Source organism: Mustelus asterias, chromosome 5, assembly GCF_964213995.1.
Source record: "Mustelus asterias chromosome 5, sMusAst1.hap1.1, whole genome shotgun sequence".
NCBI lineage: Eukaryota > Metazoa > Chordata > Chondrichthyes > Carcharhiniformes > Triakidae > Mustelus > Mustelus asterias.
The window spans coordinates 31125761-31150810 of NC_135805.1; the positions used below are offsets into that span (position 1 = coordinate 31125761).

The following is a 25050-nucleotide window of genomic DNA, read 5'->3' on the forward strand; positions in this document are numbered from 1 at the left end:
GCAGAGGTCCCAATACAGAGCCCTGCGGTACACCACTAGTCACAGGCCTCCAGCCGGAAAAAGACCCTTCCACTACCACCCTCTGTCTTCTATGACCAAGCCAGTTCTCCACCCATCTAGCCACCTCCCCCTTTATCCCATGGGATCCAACCTTTTTCACTAGCCTACCATGAGGGACTTTGTCAAATGCTTTACTAAAGTCCATATAGACAACATCCACGGCCCTTCCTTCGTCAACCATTTTGGTCACTTCTTCAAAAAACACCACCAGGTTCGTGAGGCATGACCTCCCTCTCACAAAACCATGTTGACTATCGTTAATGAGTTTATTCCTTTCTAAATGCGCATACATCCTATCTTTAAGAATCTTCTCCAACAACTTCCCCACCACGGACGTCAAGCTCACCGGCCTATAATTACCCGGGTTATCCTTCCTACCCTTCTTAAATAACGGGACCACATTGGCTATCCTCCAATCCTCTGGGACCTCACCTGTGTCCAGTGACGAGACAAAGATTTGCGTCAGAGGCCCAACGATTTCACCTCTCGTCTCCCTGAGCAGCCTTGGATAGATTCCATCAGGCCCTGGGGATTTGTCAGTCTTTATATTCTCTAACAAACCTAACACTTCCTCCTTTGTAATGGAGATTTTCTCCAACGGTTCAACACTCCCCTCCGAGACACTCCCAGTCAACACATCCCTCTCCTTTGTGAATACCGACGCAAAGTATTCATTTAGGATCTCCCCTACCTCTTTGGGCTCCAAGCATAAGTCCCCACTTTTGTCCCTGAGAGGTCCGATTTTTTCCCTTACAACCCTTTTGTTCCTAACGTATGAATAAAATGCCTTGGGATTCTCCTTAATCCTGTCTGCCAAGAACATTTCGTGACCCCTTTTTGCTCTTCTAATTCCCCGTTTGAGTATTTTCCTACTTTCATTATACTCCTCCAGAGCTCCCTCCGTTTTTAGCTGCTTGGACCTAACATACGCCTCTCTTTTCCTTTTGACCAGTCCCTCAATTTCCCTGGTTATCCACGGTTCTCTAATCCTACCCTTCCTATCCTTCTTTTTTACAGGCACATGCTTGTCCTGTAGCCCTAACAACCGTTCCTTAAAAGACTGCCACATACCAGATGTGGATTTACCCTCAAACAGCCTCTCCCAATCAAGAGCTGCCAATTTCTGCCTGATCCCAATAAAGTTAGCCTTCCCCCAATCCAACACCTTACCCTTGGGACACCACTCATCCTTTTCCATCACTATCCTACAGCTAACAGAATTGTGGTCACTATTTGCCACATGTTCCCCGACCAAAACTTTGAAGACCTGACCGGGCTCATTCCCCAGCACCAGGTCCAGTATAGCCCCCTCTCTAGTTGGGCTGTCCACATATTGTTCCAACGAACCCTCCTGTACACATTTTACAAATGCCTCACCATCCAGAGTCCCTGCCCTCAGCGATTTCCAGTCTATACCAGGGAAATTGAAGTCTCCCACTACAACAACCCTATATTTCCTGCACCTATCCAGTATCTCCTGACATATCCATTCTTCCACTTCCCTTGGGCTGTTGGGGGGCCTGTAGTACACCCCCAACATAGTGACTGCGCCTTTCCTGTTTCTAAGCTCCACCCAGAGTGACTCGCTACACGACTCCTCCGAATTGTCCTCCCTCTGCACCGCTGTAATATGCTCTCCAACCAATACCGCTACTCCCCCACCTCTTTTGGCCCCTCCTCTGTCTCGCCTAAAACACTTGTACCCTGGAATATTCAGCTGCCAGTCCTGTCCCTCTTTCAACCAAGTCTCCGTCACCGCAACCACATCCAAATTCCTCGTGCGCATTAAGGCCCCAAGTTCGTCTGTTTTACCTGCTACGCTCCTTGCATTGAAGTATAAGCACTCCAGACCCCCAGGCTCAGTGAGGTCGTCCTCCCCCAGAGTGCTCTTCTTCTTTGCCAGCCTTGTCCCAGCCCCAAGATGGGGAGCCCAGCTAGATCATTAACCCATTCCAAGAATAGAGGACCTCTATGCTAAGTTAGTAAGGGGCCTCAGATATACTAAGTTAGACCTAAGTCACAATTGTCAGCAACCGGAACTGGAAAAGGACTCCAGAAAGTTAGTTACAATAAATGCCCACAGGGGTTAAATCATCAGTACACCAGATTGCCATTTAAGAACATGAGAACATAAAAAATAGGAGCAGGAGTAGGCCATCTAGCCCCTCGAGCCTGCCCCGCCATTCAATAAGATCATGGCTGATCTGACGTGGATCAGTACCACTTACCCGCCTGATCCCCATAACCCTTAATTCCCTTACCGATCAGGAATCCATCCATCCGCGCTTTAAACATATTCAGCGAGGTAGCCTCCACCACCTCAGTGGGCAGAGAATTCCAGAGATTCACCACCCTCTGGGAGAAGAAGTTCCTCCTCAACTCTGTCTTAAACCGACCCCCCTTTATTTTGAGGCTGTGTCCTCTAGTTTTAACTTCCTTACTAAGTGGAAAGAATCTCTCCGCCTCCACCCTATCCAGCCCCCGCATTATCTTATAAGTCTCCATAAGATCCCCCCTCATCCTTCTAAACTCCAACGAGTACAAACCCAATCTCCTCAGCCTCTCCTCATAATCCAAACCCCTCATCTCCGGTATCAACCTGGTGAACCTTCTCTGCACTCCCTCCAATGCCAATATACCCTTCCTCATATAAGGGGACCAATACTGCACACAGTATTCCAGCTGCGGCCTCACCAATGCCCTGTACAGGTGCATCAAGACATCCCTGCTTTTATATTCTATCCCCCTCGCGATATAGGCCAACATCCCATTTGCCTTCTTGATCACCTGTTGTACCTGCAGACTGGGCTTTTGCGTCTCATGCACAAGGACCCCCAGGTCCCTTTGCACGGTAGCATGTTTTAATTTGTTTCCATTGAGATAGTAATCCCATTTGTTATTATTTCCTCCAAAGTGTATAACCTCGCATTTCTCAACGTTATACTCCATTTGCCATATCCTCGCCCACTCACTCAGCCTGTCCAAATCTCTCTGCAGATCTTCTCCGTCCTCCACACGATTCACTTTTCCACTTATCTTTGTGTCGTCTGCAAACTTCGTTACCCTACACTCCGTCCCCTCCTCCAGATCATCTATATAAATGGTAAATAGTTGCGGCCCGAGTACCGATCCCTGCGGCACGCCACTAGTTACCTTCGTCCAACCGGAAAAACACCCATTTATTCCGACTCTTTGCTTCCTGTCGGATAGCCAGTCCCCAATCCACTTTAACACACTACCCCCAACTCCGTGTGCCCTAATCTTCTTCAGCAGCCTTTTATGGGGCACCTTATCAAACGCCTTTTGGAAATCCAAAAACACCGCATCCACCGGTTCTCCTCCATCAACCGCCCTAGTCACATCTTCATAAAAATCCAACATGTTCGTCAAGCACGACTTTCCCCTCATGAATCCATGCTGCGTCTGATTGATCGAACCATTTCTATCCAGATGCCCTGCTATCTCCTCTTTAATAATGGATTCCAGCATTTTCCCTACTACAGACGTTAAGCTGACCGGCCTATAGTTGCCCGCCTTTTGTCTCCTTCCTTTTTTAAACAGCGGCGTAACATTAGCCGTTTTCCAATCAACCGGCACTACCCCAGAATGCAACGAGTTTTGATAAATAATCACTAACGCATCCACTATTACCTCTGACATTTCTTTCAATACCCTGGGATGCATTCCATCCGGACCCGGGGACTTGTCCACCTTCAGTCCCATTAGTCTACCCAGCACTGCCTCTCTGGTAACATTAATTGTATTAAGTATTTTTCCTGCTGCCAACCCTCTATCGTTAATATTTGGCAAACTATTTGTGTCCTCCACCGTGAAGACCGACACAAAAAACGTATTTAAAGACTCAGCCATATCCTCATTTCCCACTATTAACTCCCCCCTCTCGTCCTCCAAGGGTCCAACATTCACTCTAGCCACTCTATTCCTTTTTATATATTTATAAAAACTTTTACTATCATTTTTTATATTAATTGCTAGCCTAGCTTCATAGTCTATCCTTCCTTTCTTTATCGCTTTCTTAGTCTCTCTTTGTTGTTTCTTAAATTTTTCCCAATCACTTGTTTCTCCACTATTTTTGGCCACTCTGTACGCAGCTGTTTTTATTTTAATACTCTCCTTTATTTCCTTCGTTATCCATTTGGTGTCTCATCAGCCTGCGCCATTTTTCAATACACTATGCAGAGCCTGTTACAAGGAACCCCCAATAATGGTGGTATGCTTGGATGATATCCTAATTACAGGTGTATCTCTGGAGGAACATAGTGCAAATATAGAAGAGCTCCTTAAGAGGTCTAAGGAAGCAGGCATACTTTTAAAACGTGAAAAATGTATTTTTCAAGCTGAGGAGGTTACGTACCTTGGTTTCAAAGTGAATGCAAAGGGGTTGCATCCCCTTAAAGATGAAGTGAAAGCTATTAAAGGAGTGCCTGCACTTATGTGACAGAACTGAAGTCTTTCCTCAGAATGGTCAATTACTACGGAAGGTTCCTGCCGACATATCAACAATTCTGACACCCGCCCCCCCCCCCCCCCCCCCCCCCCCAAAAAAAAATCAGCTGTGGAAGTGGGGAGACTTGCAAATAAATGCTTTTGTTGAAGTCAGGCTTTATAGTCGTTGACATTTTTCAAAAAGCTTCAACCTGAGCAAGCCATTAGTAGTTATGTGTGACGCCTCGCCATGTGGAGTTGAAGCATTTCTGTCCCACAGAATGGCAGATGGGGTGGAAAAACTAATTGTATTTGCTTTGAGTACTTTGTCAGATGCTGAGAAAAAGTCCTCACAAATAGACAAGAAAGCCTGGCAGGCATCTACGCTGTGAAGAAATTTTCACCAGTACATCTATGGATGGCATTTCACTATCGTGTCAAATCATAAGCCATTGTAGGGGCTCTTCCAAGAGGATAAGTCAGTGCCACCTATTGCCTCAGCTAGGGTGCAAAGATGGGCCTTGCTGTAGGCAGCATATAGCTATACTTTCCATCATAGGCCTGGAACACAAATGTCAAATGCGGATGCAATAAGCCATCTCCCATTGCCACAGACCATACCGTTACCCCTGTTCCATAGAAGATAGCATTGACTCAGCATTTTTTGGACACCATGCATGTCTCAGCAGCCCACATTAATTTTGGACAGATAGGGACCTGCTGGTGTCAAAGGTCCTGCTGGGCGGCACGGTAGCACAGTGGTTAGCACTGCTGCTTCACAGCTCCAGGGACCTGGGTTCGATTCCCGGCTTGGGTCACTGTCTGTGTGGAGTTTGCACATTCTCCTTGGTGTCTGTGTGGGTTTCCTCCGGGTGCTCCGGTTTCCTCCCACAGTCCAAAGATGTGCGGCTTAGGTCGATTGGCCATGCTAAACTTGCCCCTGAAATGCGTAGGTTAGAGGGATTAGTGGGTAAAATATGTAGGGATATGGGGGTAGGGCCTGGATGGGATTGTGGTCGGTGCAGACGCAGTGGGCCGAATGGCCTCTTTCTGTACTGTAGGGATTCTATCATTCTATCATATATAAAGAAAATGGTACTGACAGGGTGGCAGAGCAAATTAAGTCGTATTTGCATCACAGGGACAAGATAACCTACAAAGGGGGGGGTGCTATTGTCGGGGGCTTGTGTCTTCATACCACCTCTGGGGCAATTGCCACTGCTCCAAATATTACATGATGCCCATCCAGGTCACAGCAGAATGAACGCTCTTAACCAGAAGTTACATCTGGTGGCCTGGATTTGACAGAGAAATTGAACAAATGATTGGCAGTGTGAAAGTTGTCTGAGCAAGCAAGCATTATTACCACCAGTGAACATGCACCTGTGGGAGTGGCCAAGCTGTCCATGGTCACAGCTTCATGTAGATTTTGCTGGGCCTTAGTAGATGCCCATTCCAAGTAGCTGGATATTCAGCTCATGAGATCCACCACAGCCACAGCTAATATTGATAAACTGAGGCAGATGTTTGCGATCCATGGTCTTCCAGAAGTTTTGGTATTAGACAACAGCATTCACAGCTGACGAATTTCAAATTTTCATCAAGTTTAATTGCATTCATCATGTCAGATTAGCCCCCTACCATCTAGCCTCGAATGGGTTGGTGGAGCAAGCCATGCAGACATTCAAGGCTTCCATGAAGAAGCAGGCTCATAGGCCATTACAATTTCAATTGGCAAGTTTTTTGTTGTCCTACAACATTACGCCACTACTGGGGTCACGCCTGCAGAATTGCTAATAGGCCGGTGCCCAAATTTGTCTGGAGGGTGGAGGCTAGACAAGCCTCTCAGAAAGAGTATCATGACACTCAGGAAGGGGACATGTCGTTTAATGTGGGCAACCTCATTTTAGCAAGGAGTAGTAGACTTGCTTGGGTACCGGAAGAATTGTGGAGAAGACAGGGCCGTTCTCTTATGTGGTGGAGATACAGGGCCCTCGAGTAAAGAAGCATGTTGACCAGTTACACAAGAGAGTAGAGCCAACTCCAGGGGACAAGCAAGTGGGCCCTGCATCCAGTTCGTATGTTCCGATCTCTGAACCAGAGGTTTCTATGTCTGTGGTGGGGCCAAAACCACCTCTGGCTTTGGTGGCTGATGTGGAGATGCCGGTGTTGGACTGAGGTGAACACAGTAAGAAGTCTCACAACACCAGGTTAAAGTCCAACAGGTTTATTTGGTAGCAAATACCATAAGCTTTCGGAGCGCTGCTCCTTCGTCAGATGGAGTGGAAATGTGCTCTCAAATAGTGCACAGCGACACAACATCAAGGTACAGAATACTGATTAGAATGCGAATCCCTAAAGCTAGCCAGGTCTTAAAGGTACAGACAATGCGGGTAGAGGGAGCATTAAACACAGGTTAAAGAGATGTGTATTGTCTCCAGACAGAACAGCTAGTGAGATTCTGCAAGCCCAGGAGGCAAGCTGTGGGGGTTACTGATAATGTGACATAAATCCAACATCCCGGTTTAGGCCGTCCTCATGTGTGTGGAACTTGGCTATCAGTTTCTGCTCAGCAACTCTGCGCTGTCGTGTGTCGTGTGGAGAACACTTACCTGAAGATCCAAGGCTGAATGCCCGTGACTGCTGAAGTGCTCCCCCACAGGAAGAGAACAGTCTTGCCTGGTGATTGTCGAGCGGTGTTCATTCATCCATTGTCATAGCGTCTCCATGCAAACATGAGGACGGCCTAAACCGGGATGTTGGATTTATGTCACATTATCAGTAACCCCCAGAGCTTGCCTCCTGGGCTTGCAGAATCTCACTAGCTGTTCTGTCTGGAGACAATACACATCCCTTTAACCTGTGTTTAATGCTCCCTCCACCCACATTGTCTGTACCTTTAAGACCTGGCTGGCTGTAGGGATTCGCATTCTAATTAGTATTCTGTAACTTGATTTTGTGTCTCTGTGCACTGTTTGAGAGCACATTTCCACTCCATCTGACGAAGGAGCAGCGCTCCGAAAGCTTATGGTATTTGCTACCAAATAAACCTGTTGGACTTTAACCTGGTGTTGTGAGACTTCTTACTTTGGTGGCTGAGGCAGAGGAAGGGGCCAGTAGCAGCCTAGTTCCTGAGGTGATTAGCACGTCCATTCCATTAATGGATTTTGTGTCGTTGGCTGCTGAAGACCACCTGACAGAGTTACGGTATTCCGCAAATGTCTGGAAGTCTCCAGACCAGTTGACTGATGAACTGTTTTTCTCTGGTGCCCTCCTGAAATGTTGTTATTGGTCTGCCTATGTGTTAACCGATTTGCTTTTTGTTTTACCATAGATAGTCCAAGAAGTTAGGGCGGTAGCATGGCCCCTTATTGGATGATCCTTCGTGGGCCATGTGACTGGGCTGGAACCAATGTAGCACGAGCGCACGAACCTGGCCTATTGGGAGTGAGGGCGTGCATCCCTGTGGCTGGAGGCTGCAGTCAGAGACAGGGCATTGTTAGAAGTACACCTGTATAGTTGTGCTGTTAAGCCCTTCATTATATACAGTCCTTCTCAATCAATAAACCCTTTACTTGCCCCTACATCAAGTCGCATCAAATTACTACATTACTCCTTACATTATGTTCACTTATCTTGTGTAATAACCTTTGATGTGGCACTATCAAATTCCATTTGGAAATCCAAGCACTCTTTAGGTAGAATTTTCCTTTTTTTCTGTGAAGCGCTGGCTCAGATGAAAGAAATGGCGCACGGTTCACCGGCTGCACAGCAGCTTTTCTCGCCATATTGTCCAGCATTTAGAAGAAAGAAATGCTTGAAGCATACCCCATGAGGAGGGAATCCCAATGTGAGGGGACGCTACTGTGGTGAAGCACTATAATTGTATGTTAATGCATTTAAATAAGGTTTCGGAGTTTAAAGCAGATAATAATTATGATGTACTATTTCCACAGACAAACCATGTTAGAAGCTGCAAGAGAAGCAGAAAATCAACAAACAGAATCACCAGAGATAAAAGAGGAAATTGAAGGTATGTTACTTTAATGAAATGAATTCCACAATAGTATACAAAGTTACAAACCCATACTAATTTTCTAACCTGCACATTTGATCCTAGTAATATTTGAAAACTGTAAAAGCTTCAACTTTGACACACTATTATTTCAAATTTCATTTCAAATTAGGAACTTAAGAAATAGGAGCAGGAATAGACCATGGGCCCTTCGAGCCTGCTTTGCCATTCAATGCAATCTTGGCTGATCAGTGGCCTTGATTCCATTTCCCCATCTGTTCCCCATATACCTTGCTTCCCTGAAATGTGAAAAAATCTATCTCTCCTAACCTTAAATATATTAATAATGGAACAACTACAATCTTCTGGGGTAGAGAATTCCAAAGATTCACAATTATTTGTGTGAAAAATGTTTTACTCATTTCAATCCTAACTGATCAGCCTCTAATCTTGAGAATGTCCTAGATTCCCAGGCCACAGGGAACAATCTGTCAGTGCCTATCCTATTAAGACCCTTCGGAATCTTGTATGTTTCTATGAGATCACCCTTGATTCTTCTAAAACCCAGAGAGTACCAGCCCAATTTACTCAGGATCTTATAGAGTCTAGTGAACTTTTGCTCTACTATCTCCAATGAAAAAATACCCTTCCTTAAATGTGGAGACTAAAACAGTGCACAGTACTCCATATGTGGTTTCACCAAAGCCCTACACAATTGTAGCAAGACTTTTCATATTTAGTAGTGGACTTTTTCTATGAGTTACTAATGAACCCTGCCTCATTGCATAATATCAGTTCTAAATAGCATCATCTCTAGTTGGTTTCATATATATTGTTCCAGGAAACGATCATGAAAACATTCTAAAAACACATCATCCAGACCACCTTTGCCAATTGATTTGATTGATTTCATTTATTATTGTCACATGTATTGGGTTACAGTGAAAAGTATTGTTTCTTGCACACTATACAGACAAAACATATCGTTCATAGAGTACACAGGGGAGAAGGAAAGGAGAGAGTGCAGAATATAATGTTACAGTCACAGCTCGGGTATAGAGAAAGATCAGCTTAATATACGGTAGGTCCATTTAAAAGTCTGATGGCAGCAGAGAAGTAGCTGTTCTTGAGTTGGTTGGTACATGATCTCAGATCTTTGTATCTTTTTCCCAACGGAAGAAAATGGAAGAGAGTATGTCTGGGATGCATGGGGCCCTTGATTATGCTGGCTGCTTTTCCAAGGAGTGGGAAGTGTAGATGGAGTCAATGGATGGGAGGCTGGTTTTGGCGATGGACTGGGGTATGTTCACAACCCTTTGTACTTTCATAGAAATCATAGAAACCCTACAGTGCAGAAGGAGGCCATTCGGCCCATCGAGTCTGCACCGACCACAATCCCACCCAGGCCCTACCCCCACATATTTTGCCCACTAATCCCTCTAACCTACGCATCCCAGGACTCTAAGGGGCAATTTTTTTTTAACCTGGCCAATCAACCTAACCCGCACATCTTTGGACTGTGGGAGGAAACCAGAGCACCCGGAGGAAAACCACGCAGACACGAGGATAATGTGCAAACTCCACACAGACAGTGACCCGAGCCGGGAATCAAACCCGGGACCCTGGAGCTGTGAAGCAGCAGTGCTAACCACTGTGCTACCGTGCCGTCCTTTGATTTGTTTCAGGAGACCAGCGTGTTCCAACCAACTCGATAGGACTTGAACTAGGAGATCCCCTCAAACCAATGCAGTACATCACATATGTATTTAATTGTTGCGTTGCCTTTTCTTTTATTCTTCACCTTGGCCCTGGATGCCTTCAGACGAAGTCTAACAGAAAAATTAAATCTGTAATCGTGTTAATAATATAATCATTAATCTATCCACACTATGTTCATATCCCATATTTATTGATATAGAGATTTCCGAGGCACAGGTTGCTAAATTAAGAAAGAGAGGGTCTAGAATTTCTTAATATTGTGCCAGGGATTAATTAGGTGCCGTTTTTTAAAATTACGTCAGGTGTAAATTGGGCGGCACGGTAGCACAGTGGTTAGCACTGCTGCTTCACAGCTCCAGGGACCTGGGTTCGATTCCCGGCTTGGGTCACTGTCTGTGTGGAGTTTGCACATTCTCCTCGTGTCTGCGTGGGTTTCCTCCGGGTGCTCCAGTTTCCTCCCACAGTCCAAAGATGTGCGGGTTAGGTTGATTGGCCATGCTAAAATTGCCCCTTAGTGTCCTGGGATGTGTAGATTAGAGGGATTAGCGGGTAAAATATGTAGGGATATGGGGGTAGGGCCTGGGTGGGATTGTGGTCGGTGCAGACTCGATGGGCCGAATGGCCTCTTTCTGTACTGTAGGGTTTCTATGATTTCTATATTTCTTACGGGCTTCGTCAGAGCAGAAGTCATATCAAGCTGTTATACATGCTGAATTTCCTAAGCCTCCTGAGAATGTTGAGGCGTTGGTGGGTTTTCTTAATTATAGCATCAGCGTGGAGGGACAGGACAGGCTGTTGGTGATCTGGACACCTAGAAACTTGAAGCTCTTGACCATTTCCACTTCACCACTGTTAATGTAGACAGGGGCATGTCCTCCACTACACCCTTTCTGAAGTCAATGACTACAAAGGTCAACCCATGGAAAGCGATTGGCCCGGATGGGGCACTCAGATCCTGCGCGGATCAGCTGGCGGGGGTATTCGCAGACATTTTCAACCTCTCTTTCCAACAATCTGAGGTCCCTGTGTGCTTCAAGAAGACGACCATCATCCCGGTACCAAAGAAAAGCCAAACATCGTGTCTTAATGACTATCGTCCGGTGGCTCTGACATCCATCATTATGAAGTGCTTTAAAAGGTTAGTCATGGCAAAAATCAATTCCAGTTTCCCAGATTGCCTGGATCCACTACAGTTCACCTACTGCCGCAACAGGTCCACAGCAGACGCCATCTCCCTGGCCCTGCACTGAACCCTGGAACACCTAGGTAACAAAGACACCTATGTCAGACTCCTATTTATTGACTACAGCTCTGCCTTCAGCACTATTATTCCTATGAAACTCATCTCCAACCTTCGTGGCCTGGACCTCGGCTCCTTCCTCTGCAACTGGATCCTGAACTTCCTAACCCATAGACCACAATCAGTAAATAGAGGCAACAACATCTCCTCCATGATTATCCATAACACCGGTGCCCCACAAGGCTGTGCCCTCAGCACCCTACTATACTCCTTATACACCTATGACTGTGTGGCCAAATTCCCCTCCAACTCAATTTTCAAGTTTGCTGATGACAACACTGAAGTGGGTCAAATCTCAAACAATAATGAGACAGAGAACAGGAATGAGATAGAGAAGCTGGTGAACTGGTGCGGCAACAACAATCTCTCCCTCAATGTCAACAAAACGAAGGAGATTGTGGAGAACATGCTCCTGTCTACATAAGAACATAAGAACTAGGAGCAGGAGTAGGCCATCTAGCCCCTCGAGCCTGCCCCGCCATTCAATAAGATCATGGCTGATCTGACGTGGATCAGTACCACTTACCCGCCTGATCCCCATAACCCTTAATTCCCTTACCGATCAGGAATCCATCCATCCGCGCTTTAAACATATTCAGCGAGGTAGCCTCCACCACCTCAGTGGGCAGAGAATTCCAGAGATTCACCACCCTCTGGGAGAAGAAGTTCCTCCTCAACTCTGTCTTAAACCGACCCCCCTTTATTTTGAGGCTGTGTCCTCTAGTTTTAACTTCCTTACTAAGTGGAAAGAATCTCTCCGCCTCCACCCTATCCAGCCCCCGCATTATCTTATAAGTCTCCATAAGATCCCCCCTCATCCTTCTAAACTCCAACGAGTACAAACCCAATCTCCTCAGCCTCTCCTCATAATCCAAACCCCTCATCTCCGGTATCAACCTGGTGAACCTTCTCTGCACTCCCTCCAATGCCAATATATCCTTCCTCATATAAGGGGACCAATACTGCACACAGTATTCCAGCTGCGGCCTCACCAATGCCCTGTACAGGTGCATCAAGACATCCCTGCTTTTATATTCTATCCCCCTCGCAATATAGGCCAACATCCCATTTGCCTTCTTGATCACCTGTTGTACCTGCAGACTGGGCTTTTGCGTCTCATGCACAAGGACCCCCAGGTCCCTTTGCACGGTAGCATGTTTTAATTTGTTTCCATTGAGATAGTAATCCCATTTGTTATTATTTCCTCCAAAGTGTATAACCTCGCATTTCTCAACGTTATACTCCATTTGCCATATCCTCGCCCACTCACTCAGCCTGTCCAAATCTCTCTGCAGATCTTCTCCGTCCTCCACACGATTCACTTTTCCACTTATCTTTGTGTCGTCTGCAAACTTCGTTACCCTACACTCCGTCCCCTCCTCCAGATCATCTATATAAATGGTAAACAGTTGCGGCCCGAGTACCGATCCCTGCGGCACGCCACTAGTTACCTTCGTCCAACCGGAAAAACACCCATTTATTCCGACTCTTTGCTTCCTGTCGGATAGCCAGTCCCCAATCCACTTTAACACACTACCCCCAACTCCATGTGCCCTAATCTTCTTCAGCAGCCTTTTATGGGGCACCTTATCAAACGCCTTTTGGAAATCCAAAAACACCGCATCCACCGGTTCTCCTCCATCAACCGCCCTAGTCACATCTTCATAAAAATCCAACATGTTCGTCAAGCACGACTTTCCCCTCATGAATCCATGCTGCGTCTGATTGATCGAACCATTTCTATCCAGATGCCCTGCTATCTCCTCTTTAATAATGGATTCCAGCATTTTCCCTACTACAGACGTTAAGCTGACCGGCCTATAGTTACCCGCCTTTTGTCTCCTTCCTTTTTTAAACAGCAATGGGGACAAAGTAGAAATGGTTGAGAGCTTCAAGTTTTTAGGTTTCCAGATCACCAACAACCTGTCCTGGTCCCCCTATGCTGAAACTATTGTTAAGAAAGCCCACCAACACCTCTACTTTCTCAGAAGACTAAGGAAATTTGGCCTGTCAGCTACGACTCTCACCAACTTTTACAGATGCACCATAGAAAGCAATCTTTCTGGTTGTGTCACAGCTTGGTATGGCTCCTGCTCTGCCAAGACTGCAAGAAACTACAAAAGTCTGTGAATGTAGCCCAATCCATCACGCAAACCAGGCTCCCATCCATTGATTCTGTCTACACTTCCCGCTGCCTCTCTTCCACCTTCTTCCGACGGGAAAAAGATACAAAAGTCTGAGGTCACGCACCAACTGACTCAAGAACAACTTCTTCCTTGCTGTTAAAACTGTTGAGACTTTTCTTCTGCCTAGCATATGTTGTCCAGGCCTTACTACTGTAGAGGAGTGTGCCGAGGATTGATAGTCTGGTATTCTTAATTGGATTGTTGTTGTTCCACACTCTCTCACTCAACTTGGACTTAACAGCTGCAGCTTTTTCAACGCATGTGTCAATTTAAGCATTGATGGTGATTATACAGCTTAGAAAGTGAAGCTATCAACAGTCTCCAGTGTCACGTTGTCAATGCCATTAGAGGGAGGTGTGGCAACACCTTAAACCATGACATTTGTCTTCCTGATGCTGATGGCCAAACCAGACTCTTCTATAATCCCTTCAGTGCCGAAAGAGACCATTTAGCCCATCGAGCCTGCACTGCCAACAATCTCACCCAGGCTCTATCACTGTAACACTAAGTATTTACCCTGCTAATCCCCCTGACACCAATGGGCAATTTAGAATGATGTGGAGATGCCGGCATTGGACTGGGGTAAGCACAGTAAGAAGTCTCAGTAACAGAAACAGTAACAGAAGTCACAGTAAGAAGCTGGACTTTAACCTTGTGTTGTGAGACTTCTTACCCAATTTAGAATGGCCAATCAACCTAACCCACACATCTTTGGACTGTGGGAGGAAACTAGAGCACCTGGAGGAAACCCGTGCAGACACGGGGAGAATGTGCAAACTCCACACAGATAGTGAGCCGAGTCCGGAATTGAACCCAGGTCCCTGGAGCTGTAAGGTAGCAGTGCTAATCACTGTGCCACCGTGCAGCCCACATGTACATTGGCATGGAATGCCACTGCATCAGCATCAGCAACTTTCTGATAAGGACTTGGCACACCTTTATCATAGATCTCATTGGTTCTGATATGTAAGTAGACACTGCCTGTAGATGATCTGAAGTCATAAGGCAGCAGCAAAGAGAATGTGCCAAAGAATATTGGTACCAGAACACAATCATGTTTGATCCCATGTCGGATCTCAAGGGTTCTGATTGGCACCATCACAGCTGACCTTATCCATTGTGTTATCGTGGATAGAGGAGATCAAATTGAGCAGCTTCGGCGGACAGCCAGTGTTCTCCAGCAGCTTATATTGATCATCTCTGTTCATATTGTTGAATGCCTTAGTGAGATAGATGAAGGTGATATACACCTCTCTTTTGTACTAGACTCTTGCAGTTGTTGGATTGAGAGGATCATGTCAATTGTAGATCTTTCAGCTTTGTAACTACACTGGGATTCAGGGTCTGCAGTATGATGAAGACAACATGAGCAAATGCTTTTCCCATTATGTTCAGCAGGAAAATGCCTTGATAGTTGTTACAATTGCTGTGGTTACCTTTCTTGTACAGGATCTTTACATCGTGCATTTCTAGGGGCATTGCCCCCTGCCTTCAATGGGGAAAAATAGGTTTGTGCTGATGTTGTAGGATGCTGCTATTCTGTGCTTGATAAATTCAGGAAGTATACAAACAGCACCTAGAGTTTTGCCCATGGCAAGTGAGTCTTTGGAGAGAGTGCAGAAAAGGTTTACCAGGATGTTGTCTGGTATTAGCTGTAAGGAGAGATTGAATAAACTGGGATTGTTCTCCCTGGAAAGACGGAGGCTGAGGGGTGACCTGATAGAAGTTTATAAAATTATGAGGGGTATAGATAGGGTGAACAGTTGGAAGCTTTTTCCCAGGGCAGAAATGATAATTAAAAGGGGGCACAAATTCAAAATAAGGGGGGAAAGAGTCAATGGAGATGTGTGGGGGAAAGTTTACACAGAGGGTGGTGGGGGCCTGGAATGCACTGCCAAGTGAGGTTGAGGCAGTTATGTTAGCCACATTTAAGACTTATCTTGATAGGCATATGAACATAGAACATTACAGCACAGTACAGGCCCTTCGGCTCGCGATGTTGCGCCGACCAGTGAAACCAATCTAAAGCCCATCTAACCTACACTATTCCAATATCATCCATATGTTTATCCAATGACCATTTAAATGCCCTTAATGTTAGCGAGTCCACTACTGCTGCAGGCAGGGCATTCCACGCCCTTACTACTCTCTGAGTGAAGAACCTACCTCTGACATCTGTCCTATATCTATCACCCCTCAATTTAAAGTTATGCCCCCTCATGCTCGCCATCACCATCCGAGGAAAAAGGCTCTCACTGTCCACCCTATCTAATCCTCTGATCATCTTATATGCCTCTATTAAGTCACCTCTTAACCTTCTTCTCTCTAACGAAAACAACCTCAAGTCCCTCAGCCTTTCCTCATAAGACCTTCCCACCATACCAGGCAACATCCTGGTAAATCTCCTCTGCACCCTTTCCAATGCTTCCACATCCTTCCTATAATGCGGTGACCAGAACTGTACGCAATACTCCAAGTGTGGCCGCACCAGTGTTTTGTACAGCTGCAACATGACCTCCTTGCTCCGAAACTCAATCCCTCTACCAATAAAAGCTAACACTCCGTACGCCTTCTTAACAACCCTATCAACCTGGGTGCCAACTTTCAGGGATCTATGCACATGGACACCAAGATCTCTCTGCTCATCCACACTACCAAGTATCTTACCATTAGCCCAGTACTCTGTAATCCTGTTACTCCTTCCAAAGTGAATCAACTCACACTTTTCCGCATTAAACTCCATTTGCCACCTCTCAGCCCAGCTTTGCAGCTTATCTATGTCCCTCTGTAACCTGCCACTTCCCTCGCACTGTCTACAACTCCACCGACTTTAGTGTCATCCGCAAATTTACTAACCCATCCTTCTACACCCTCATCCAGGTCATTTATAAAAATGACAAACAGCAGTGGCCCCAAAACAGATCCTTGCGGTACACCACTAGTAACTGAACTCCAGGATGAACATTTCCCATCAATTACCACCCTCTGTCTTCTTACAGCTAGCCAATTCCTGATCCAAACCGCAATATCACCCTCAATCCCATGCGTGCGTATTTTCTGCAATAGGGAACAAACAGGGAATAGAGGGATATAAGTGATTGGTTTAGATAGGTAAACGTGATCGGCGTAGGTTTGGAGGGCCGAAGGGCCTGTTCCTGTGCTGTACTATTCTTTGTTCTTTGAGTCAGTGGCTCCGCTAAGCCCCTCCATTTCTATCTTGCTCTGGTTTTAATATTTCTTGATTTAAAATTCTCAGCTTTTTGAGTAAAAAAAATACTTTACATTATCACAAGTAGTAAAGGTATAGAACTAGGGGAGCCATTGAATAAAACTACGGGTTTTCACACATTTAAGAAAAAGAGAATTCTGTAGGAGCGAGTCATAAGAGCATAAGAACTAGGAGCAGGAGTAGGCCATCTGGCTCCTCGAGCCTGCTCCGCCATTCAATAAGATCATGGCTGATCTTTTTGTGGACTCAGCACAACTTACCCACCTGCTCACCATAACCCTTAATTCCTTTACTGTTCAAAAATCTATTTATCTTTGCCTTAAAAACACTCAGTGAGGAAGCCTCAACTGCGTCACTGCCCAGGGAATTCCACAGATTCACAACCCTTTGGGTGAGGAAGTTCCTCCTCAACTCAGTCCTAAATCTGCTCCCTCTTATTTTGAGGCTATGCCCCCTAGTTCTAGTTTCACCCGGCAGTGGAAACAACCTCCCTGCTTCTATCTTATCCATTCCCTTCATAATTTTATATGTTTCTATAAGATCCCCTCATTCTTCTAAATTCCAATGAGTATAGTCTCAGTCTACTCAGTCTCTCCTCATAAGCCAACCCTCTCAACTCCGGAATCAACCTAGTGAATCTCCTCTGCACCCTCTCCAGTGCCAGTATATCCTTCCTCAAGTAAGGAGACCAAAACTGTACACAGTACTCCAGGTGTGGCCTCACCAGCACCTTATACAGCTGCAACATAACCTCCCTGTTTTTAAACTCCATCCCTCTAGCAATGAAGGACAAATTCCATTTGCCTTCTTATTTACCTGCTGCACCTGCAAACCACCTTTTTGCGATTCATGCACAAGAACACCCAGGTCCCTCTGCACAGCAGCATACTGCAAGTTTTTACCATTTAAATAGTAGTCCATTTTGCTGTTATTCCTGCCAAAATTGATGATCTCTCTCACATTTACCAACATTGTACTCCACGTGTCAGACCCTTGCCCATTCACTTAAACTATCTATATCCCTCTGCAGATTTTCAGTGTCCTCTGCACACTTTGCTCTACCACTCATCTTAGTGTCATCTGCAAACTTCGATACACTACATTTGGTCCCCAACTCCAAATCATCTATGTAAATTGCAAACAATTGCGGTCCCAACACTGATTCCTGAGTCAACTGCTGGACACTCTTATTCATCTAATGTGTGGTCTCATAGCAGTATCATAGATCCCTAGACATGGACTGTCCAGCTGTCAGCATTTGGTCAGTTGTTCACACTCTTGCCTCTGAGTGAGAAGGTTCCCATTCAAATTCTACCTGAGGACTTCAGCTGAAGGAGTGCTGCACTGTCAATGCTGTTGGGTTTTGACTGACCAAAGATCCATCTGCTAGCTCAGATGAAAGTAAAAGTGTACATGGCACTATGTTGAAGCACAGTAAGAAGTCTCACAACACCAGGTTAAAGTCCAACAGGTTTATTTGGTAGCAAATACCATAAGCTTTCGGAGCGCTGCCCCTTCGTCAGATGGAGTGAAAATCTGTTCTCCAACAATGCACAGAGACACAGAAATCAAGTTACAGAATACTGATTAGAATGCGAATCTCTACAGACAGCCAGGTCTTAAAGGTACAGATAATGTGGTGTTGTGAGACTTCTTACTGTGCTTACCCCAGTCCAACGCCGGCATCTCCACATCATGACTGCCATCGACATCGCAAACTGCCGGCTCCAAGTGGAGAGGATCTCCAAGAAGATCGCGCATATCGACACAGACATCAAGTTTCTACAAACATGCAAGAAAGCAGACAAGATATCGAAAGGACTACGGATCACGAACCCACTCAGGTCAACCTTTAACACAGACTACGCTGAGAGACTTTGCCGTCGCACCTCTCTCACCCTCCTCAAACACCTCATACACCAACTCTACAGCAAACGCCGCAGCCTGGAAACCAAGATCGAATTCATATTCTCAACTTGCGCTCAGGACGCAGACCAGCTGCGAAACTCTGCCAAGCAGACGAGACAAAGGAACTACACCATCTACATGCACACCAAGAACAGGAAACTTGAGAAACTCGGCATCACCACCAGCAGCAACCAAGCCTCCCCCGGTATCACAGTAGAAAACAGTACCACTGCAGGAAAGTCCATTGTCAACTTATCGGACTACACACTTCAGCCAGATGAAATCGAAGTTCTCAGCCGAGGGCTCAACTTTTGCCCCACTACCAAAATAGACCCCATCAGTCTCGCAGCAGACACAGAGGACTTCATCAGGCGAATGAGGCTGCGGGAGTTCTTCCACAAACCCCAAGAGGCCAACAGCGAACACAATGAGACAGCTAATGAACCGGAACAGCAGACAGAGAGATCCGCAGTGCAACCGAAGAGGAAAGAGTCGAATTGGACTCCTCCGGAAGGCCGCTGCCCTCGACTTGACATGTATGCCCCAGCCATCAGGAGGTGCGTCAACACCAAATTCATCAGCCGCACTCACAGGACAGCACCGAACATCACCCAAGCACAACGCAACGCCATCCACGCTCTCAAGACCAACCGCAACATTGTCATCAAACCAGCAGACAAAGGAGGGGCCATCGTCATACTGAACAGAACGGATTACTGCAAAGAAGTGTACCGACAACTGAACAACGAGGAACACTACAGACAGTTACCCACAGATCCGACCAAAGAACACACCCGTCAACTCAACACTCTGATCAAAACCTTTGATCCGGACCTTCAGAGCACCCTCCATGCTCTCATCCCACATACTCCACGCGTTGGAGATCTCTACTGCCTCCCAAAAATACACAAGGCAAACACACCCGGCCGTCCCATCGTTTCAGGAAATGGAACCCTGTGCGAGAACCTCTCCGGCTATGTCGAGGGCATCTTGAAACCCATTGTACAAAGAACCCCCAGCTTTTGTCGCGACACTACGGACTTCCTACAGAAACTCAACACACATGGAGCAGTTGAACCAGGAGCACTCCTCGTCACAATGGATGTCTCGGCACTCTACACCAGCATCCCCCACGAGGATGGCATTGCTGCAACGGCCTCAGTACTCAATGCCGCCAACTGCCAGTTTCCAGATGCAATTTTACAACTCATCCGCTTCATCCTGGACCACAATATCTTCACCTTCAACAACCAGTTCTTCATCCAGACACACGGAACAGCCATGGGGACAAAATTCGCACCTCAATATGCCAACATCTTCATGCACAGGTTCGAACAAGACTTCTTCACCGCCCAGGACCTTCAACCGATGCTATACACTAGATACATCGATGACATTTTCTTCCTTTGGAGTCATGGTGAGCAATCACTGAAACAACTATATGATGACATCAACAAGTTCCATCCCACCATCAGACTCACCATGGACTACTCTCTGGAATCGGTTGCATTCTTGGACACACACATCTCCATTAAGGACGGTCACCTCAGCACCTCACTGTACCGCAAACCCACGGATAACCTCATGGTGCTCCACTTCTCCAGCTTCCACCCTAAACACGTAAAAGAAGCCATCCCCTACGGACAAGCCCTCCGAATACACAGGATCTGCTCGGATGAGGAGGATCGCAACAGACACCTCTAGATGCTGAAAGATGCCCTCATAAGAACAGGATATGGCGCTCGACTCATCGATCAACAATTCCGACGCACCACAGCGAAAAACCGCACCGACCTCCTCAGAAGACAAACACGGGACACGGTGGACAGAGTACCCTTCGTCGTCCAGTACTTCCCCAGAGCAGAGAAGCTACGGCATCTCCTCCGGAGCCTTCAACATGTCATTGATGAAGACGAACATCCCGCCAAGGCCATCCCCACACCCCCACTTCTTGCCTTCAAACAACCATGCAACCTCAAACAGACCATTGTCCGCAGCAAACTACCCAGCCTTCAGGAGAACAGTGACCATGACACCACACAACCCTGCCACAGCAATCTCTGCAAGACGTGCCGGATCATCGACACGGATGCCATCATCTCACGTGAGAACACCATCTACCAGGTACACGGTACATACTCTTGCAACTCGGCCAACGTTGTCTACCTGATACGCTGCAGGAAAGGATGTCCCGAGGCATGGTACATTGGGGAAACCATGCAGACGCTACGACAACGGATGAATGAACACCGCTCAACAATCACCAGGCAAGACTGTTCTCTTCCTGTGGGGGAGCACTTCAGCAGTCACGGGCATTCAGCCTTGGATCTTCAGGTAAGCGTTTTCCAAGGCGGCCTTCATGACACACGACAGCGCAGAGTCGCTGAGCAGAAACTGATAGCCAAGTTCCGCACACATGAGGACGGCCTAAACCGGGATGTTGGATTTATGTCACATTATCAGTAACCCCCACAGCTTTCCCCCTGATCTTGCAGAATCTTACTAGCTGTTCTGTCTGGAGACAATGCACATCTCTTTAACCTGTGTTTAATGTTCCCTCCACCCACATTATCTGTACCTTTAAGACCTGGCTGTCTGTAGAGATTCGCATTCTAATCAGTATTCTGTAACTTGATTTCTGTGTCTCTGTGCACTGTTGGAGAACAGATTTTCACTCCATCTGACGAAGGGGCAGCGCTCCGAAAGCTTATGGTATTTGCTACCAAATAAACCTGTTGGACTTTAACCTGGTTTTGTGAGACTTCTTACTGTGCTTACCCCAGTCCAACGCCGGCATCTCCACATCATATCTATGTTGAAGAGCAGGAGAGTTATTTTTGGTGTCCTGGCCAAAACAGATTATCTGATCAATGTCTTATTACTGGCAGGTTATTGCATGCAAATTAGTTGCCACTATAACTGACTACACTTCAAAAGTCCATCTTCGGCTGTAAAGCACCTTGAGGTTGCAGTGCTGTGAGAGTGCTTTTGGGATTGTAAGAGCAAGGAGTGGCGGAGTGGGAGGGCTTCATTGTAGAACAGCCAGTAATGTTCTTTGTTCAGTTTGCAAGCTTTGACTGTGGGCCTAGGAGCTGATTTAATTAGGCAACATCCACCAGATCAAGGCAGGAAAATACAGTGCATGTGCTTGTCAAAGGGCCTTGGAGCTAATCTCAGAACTTCTCTGCCCCATGGTCGCCATGGAGGAGAGAGAGCTTGTGCCCCCAATTGCTTGTTCTGCCACCCCACTGAGGTTTGTGACCTACAGTTTAGGAACCCCTGCTGAAACAGATAGTCAGCATGGACTTGATGGGCCAAGCAAACTCCCCCCTGTACCACAATGACTATCACATTTTGAAATTTTCAAAACATCTACACAGTAAAAATGTTGACAATTTGTTTTTAATTAATCAACTTAATTCCCATTAACTGGGTATTCTGAGGCCAATATATTTGTTGACTTACAAATACATAAATTAACAGGCAGCAAAAACCAATCATGCCTGCCCCTGTAATAACTCAACTGCTGCATTTGAATTACAGCTGACGAAGAAATGAATGAGCCTACCAAATCTAAATCGGACATCGAGATATCTGAAGCGCAGCCTTCAGCAGAAACAGATCAAACTGAGCTTGATCAACAACCAACAACTGAAAATGTGCCTGAACCAGAACTTGCAACAGAAACAGAACCTGCAACGGAACCAGAACCTGCAACAGAACCAGAACCTGCAATGGAATCAGAACCTGCAACAAAATTGGAACCTGTGCCTACAGCAGAAACAGAACCGGAACCAGAACCCGGTCAGTCAATAGCAATTTTTGTTTAAAATGGCAAAATTACCAAAATCTGAAAAAAGAAGCATTATACACATGCCACATTTTTGAAACATGTCAGTCCTTTGTGACAAGAAATGTGCTTATCATGATATTTAATGGAATTATAATATGTGTTTGAACTTATGAAATAATTATGAAATAACATGGATAATTTGGATTCAAGTAAACTTTACTTCCATATGCATAAATTATTCTATGATTCTATGATATTTAAAGCACAAGGGGTTCTTGATCCTTTTACGAAACGGAACAGTTTCTCCCTTTCTACACTGCCCATTTCCCTCATAATTTTGAACATCTCTATCAAACCTCCTATTAGCCTACTTCTATCCAAGGAGAACAGTCCCAACCTCTCCAGTCTATCCTCAGAACTGAAGTTTCTCATCCCTGGAACCATTTTTGTAAACATCTTCTGCACTCTTTCAAATGCATTCACATCCTCCCTATAGTCCCAGAACTGTACACAATATTCCAGCTGAGGCCTTGTGTAAATTCAGCATAACTTCCTTGCTCTTGTTCTCTTTGCCCCTATTAAGCCTAGATTACCATTTTCTTTATTGCTCTCTCAACCTTCAATGATCTATGCACATATTCACCCAGGTCCCTCTGCTCTTGCAATCCTTTAAAAATGTTACCCCTTATTTTATATTGTTGCTTCATGTGTTTCCTACCAAAATGCATCATCTCACACTTCGCTACATTGAACTTCATCTGCCATCTATCTGCCCACTTCACCAACTTGCCTATGTCCTTTTGAAGTTCTACACTGTCCACTTTACAGTTTACAATACCTCCAAGTTTTGTACCATCCACAAATTTTGTAATTGTCTCCTGAACACCAAGATCCAAGATCTAGATCATTAATATATATCAGGAAAAACAATGATCCCAATATCCACCCATGGGAAACTCCACTATAAACTATCCTGCAGCCCAAAACATATCCATTGACCGTTACTGTCTACTTCCTATTGTTCAGGCATTTGTGTATCCATGTTGTTACTGTCCCTTTTATTCCATGAGCTGTAACTATCCATTTATTCCATGGGCTATAATTTTTCTCATAAGTCTGTTGTGGGGCACTGTATCAAATGCCTTCTGAAAGTCCGTATGCACCACATCAACAGCATTACCCATATCTGACTATCTGTCATCTCCTCAAAAACACCAGCAAGTTAGTTAAACATGATTTCCCCTTTAGAAATCCATGCTGGCTCTTGTTAATTCACCCACATTTTTCCATGTGACCACAAATTCTATCCCACATAATTGTTTCTAGTAGCTTGCCCACCGCTGATGTTAAATTGCCCTATAATTTCTGCAGCTATCCATACAACCTTTTTTGAACATTTGCAATTCTTCAGTCTTCTGAGTCTAGGGAAGACTGGAAGATTCTAGTCAGCATTCCTGCAATTTTCATTCTCACTTCATTCATGAATGCATCTTATCTGGTCTTGGTATCTTGTCAACTTTAAGTACCAACAGTCTATTCAACACTTCCTCTTTTTCAATTTTGAACTCTTCTAGGAACAGCGTTTCCTTGTCTGTTACTATGTCCTGGGTACCATCCACCTCCTTGGTAAAGCTGGATGCAAGGTATTCTTTTAAGCCATGCCTCCAGCCTCTTTGTGTAAATTCTCTTTTATGTCCCGATTTGGCCCTATTCCTCCTGTTACCACCTTTTACTATTTCTATACCTACAGAAGACTTTAGGTTTCCCTTTATGTTGGCTGCCAGTCTTTTCTCATAATTCCTCTTCGCTTCTCTAGTGTACTTTTTCACCTTCCCTCTGAACTTTCTGTATTCATCTTGGTTCTCAACTGTATCAACGGAGAGAGGCGATGGCCTAGTGGTATTATCGCTAGATTATTAATCCAGAAACCCAGATAATGTTCTGGGGGCCTGTGTTCGAATCCTGTCACAGCAGATGGTGGGATTTGAATTCAATAAAAAAAATCTGGAATTAAGAATCTACTGATGACCATGAAACCATAGTTGATTGTCCGAGAGTTCCCAGTTGGAAATAAGTTGACGTATTAGCGAGAGGCAACATGATTTTGTGAAGGGGAGGTCATGTCTCACTAACTTGATCGAGTTTTTCGAGGAAGTGACGAAGATGATTGATGAGGGTAGGGCAGTGGATGTTGTCTACATGGACTTCAATAAGGCCGTTGACAAGGTCCCTCATGGCAGACTGGTGCAGAAGGTGAAGTCGCATGGGATCAGAGGTCAGCTGGCAAGGTGGATACAGAACAGGCTCGGTCATAGAAGACAGAGGGTAACAGTGGAACGGTGTGTTTCTGAATGGAGGGCTGTGACAAGTGGCGTTCCTCAGGGATCAGTGCTG

At 45.6% G+C, this 25050-nt stretch overlaps 1 protein-coding gene across 1 annotated transcript in view; it reads left to right on the plus strand.

Annotated features, from left to right (window-relative positions):
• Positions 1 to 25050, plus strand: part of ak9 (adenylate kinase 9) — a 370082-nt gene that overhangs the window by 180292 nt on the left and 164740 nt on the right. Inside the window, exons 21-22 of the mRNA XM_078213534.1 lie at positions 8463 to 8539; positions 22407 to 22667. Coding sequence (XP_078069660.1) covers positions 8463 to 8539; positions 22407 to 22667 — 338 coding nt within the window. The remainder of the gene's footprint in view (positions 1 to 8462; positions 8540 to 22406; positions 22668 to 25050) is intronic.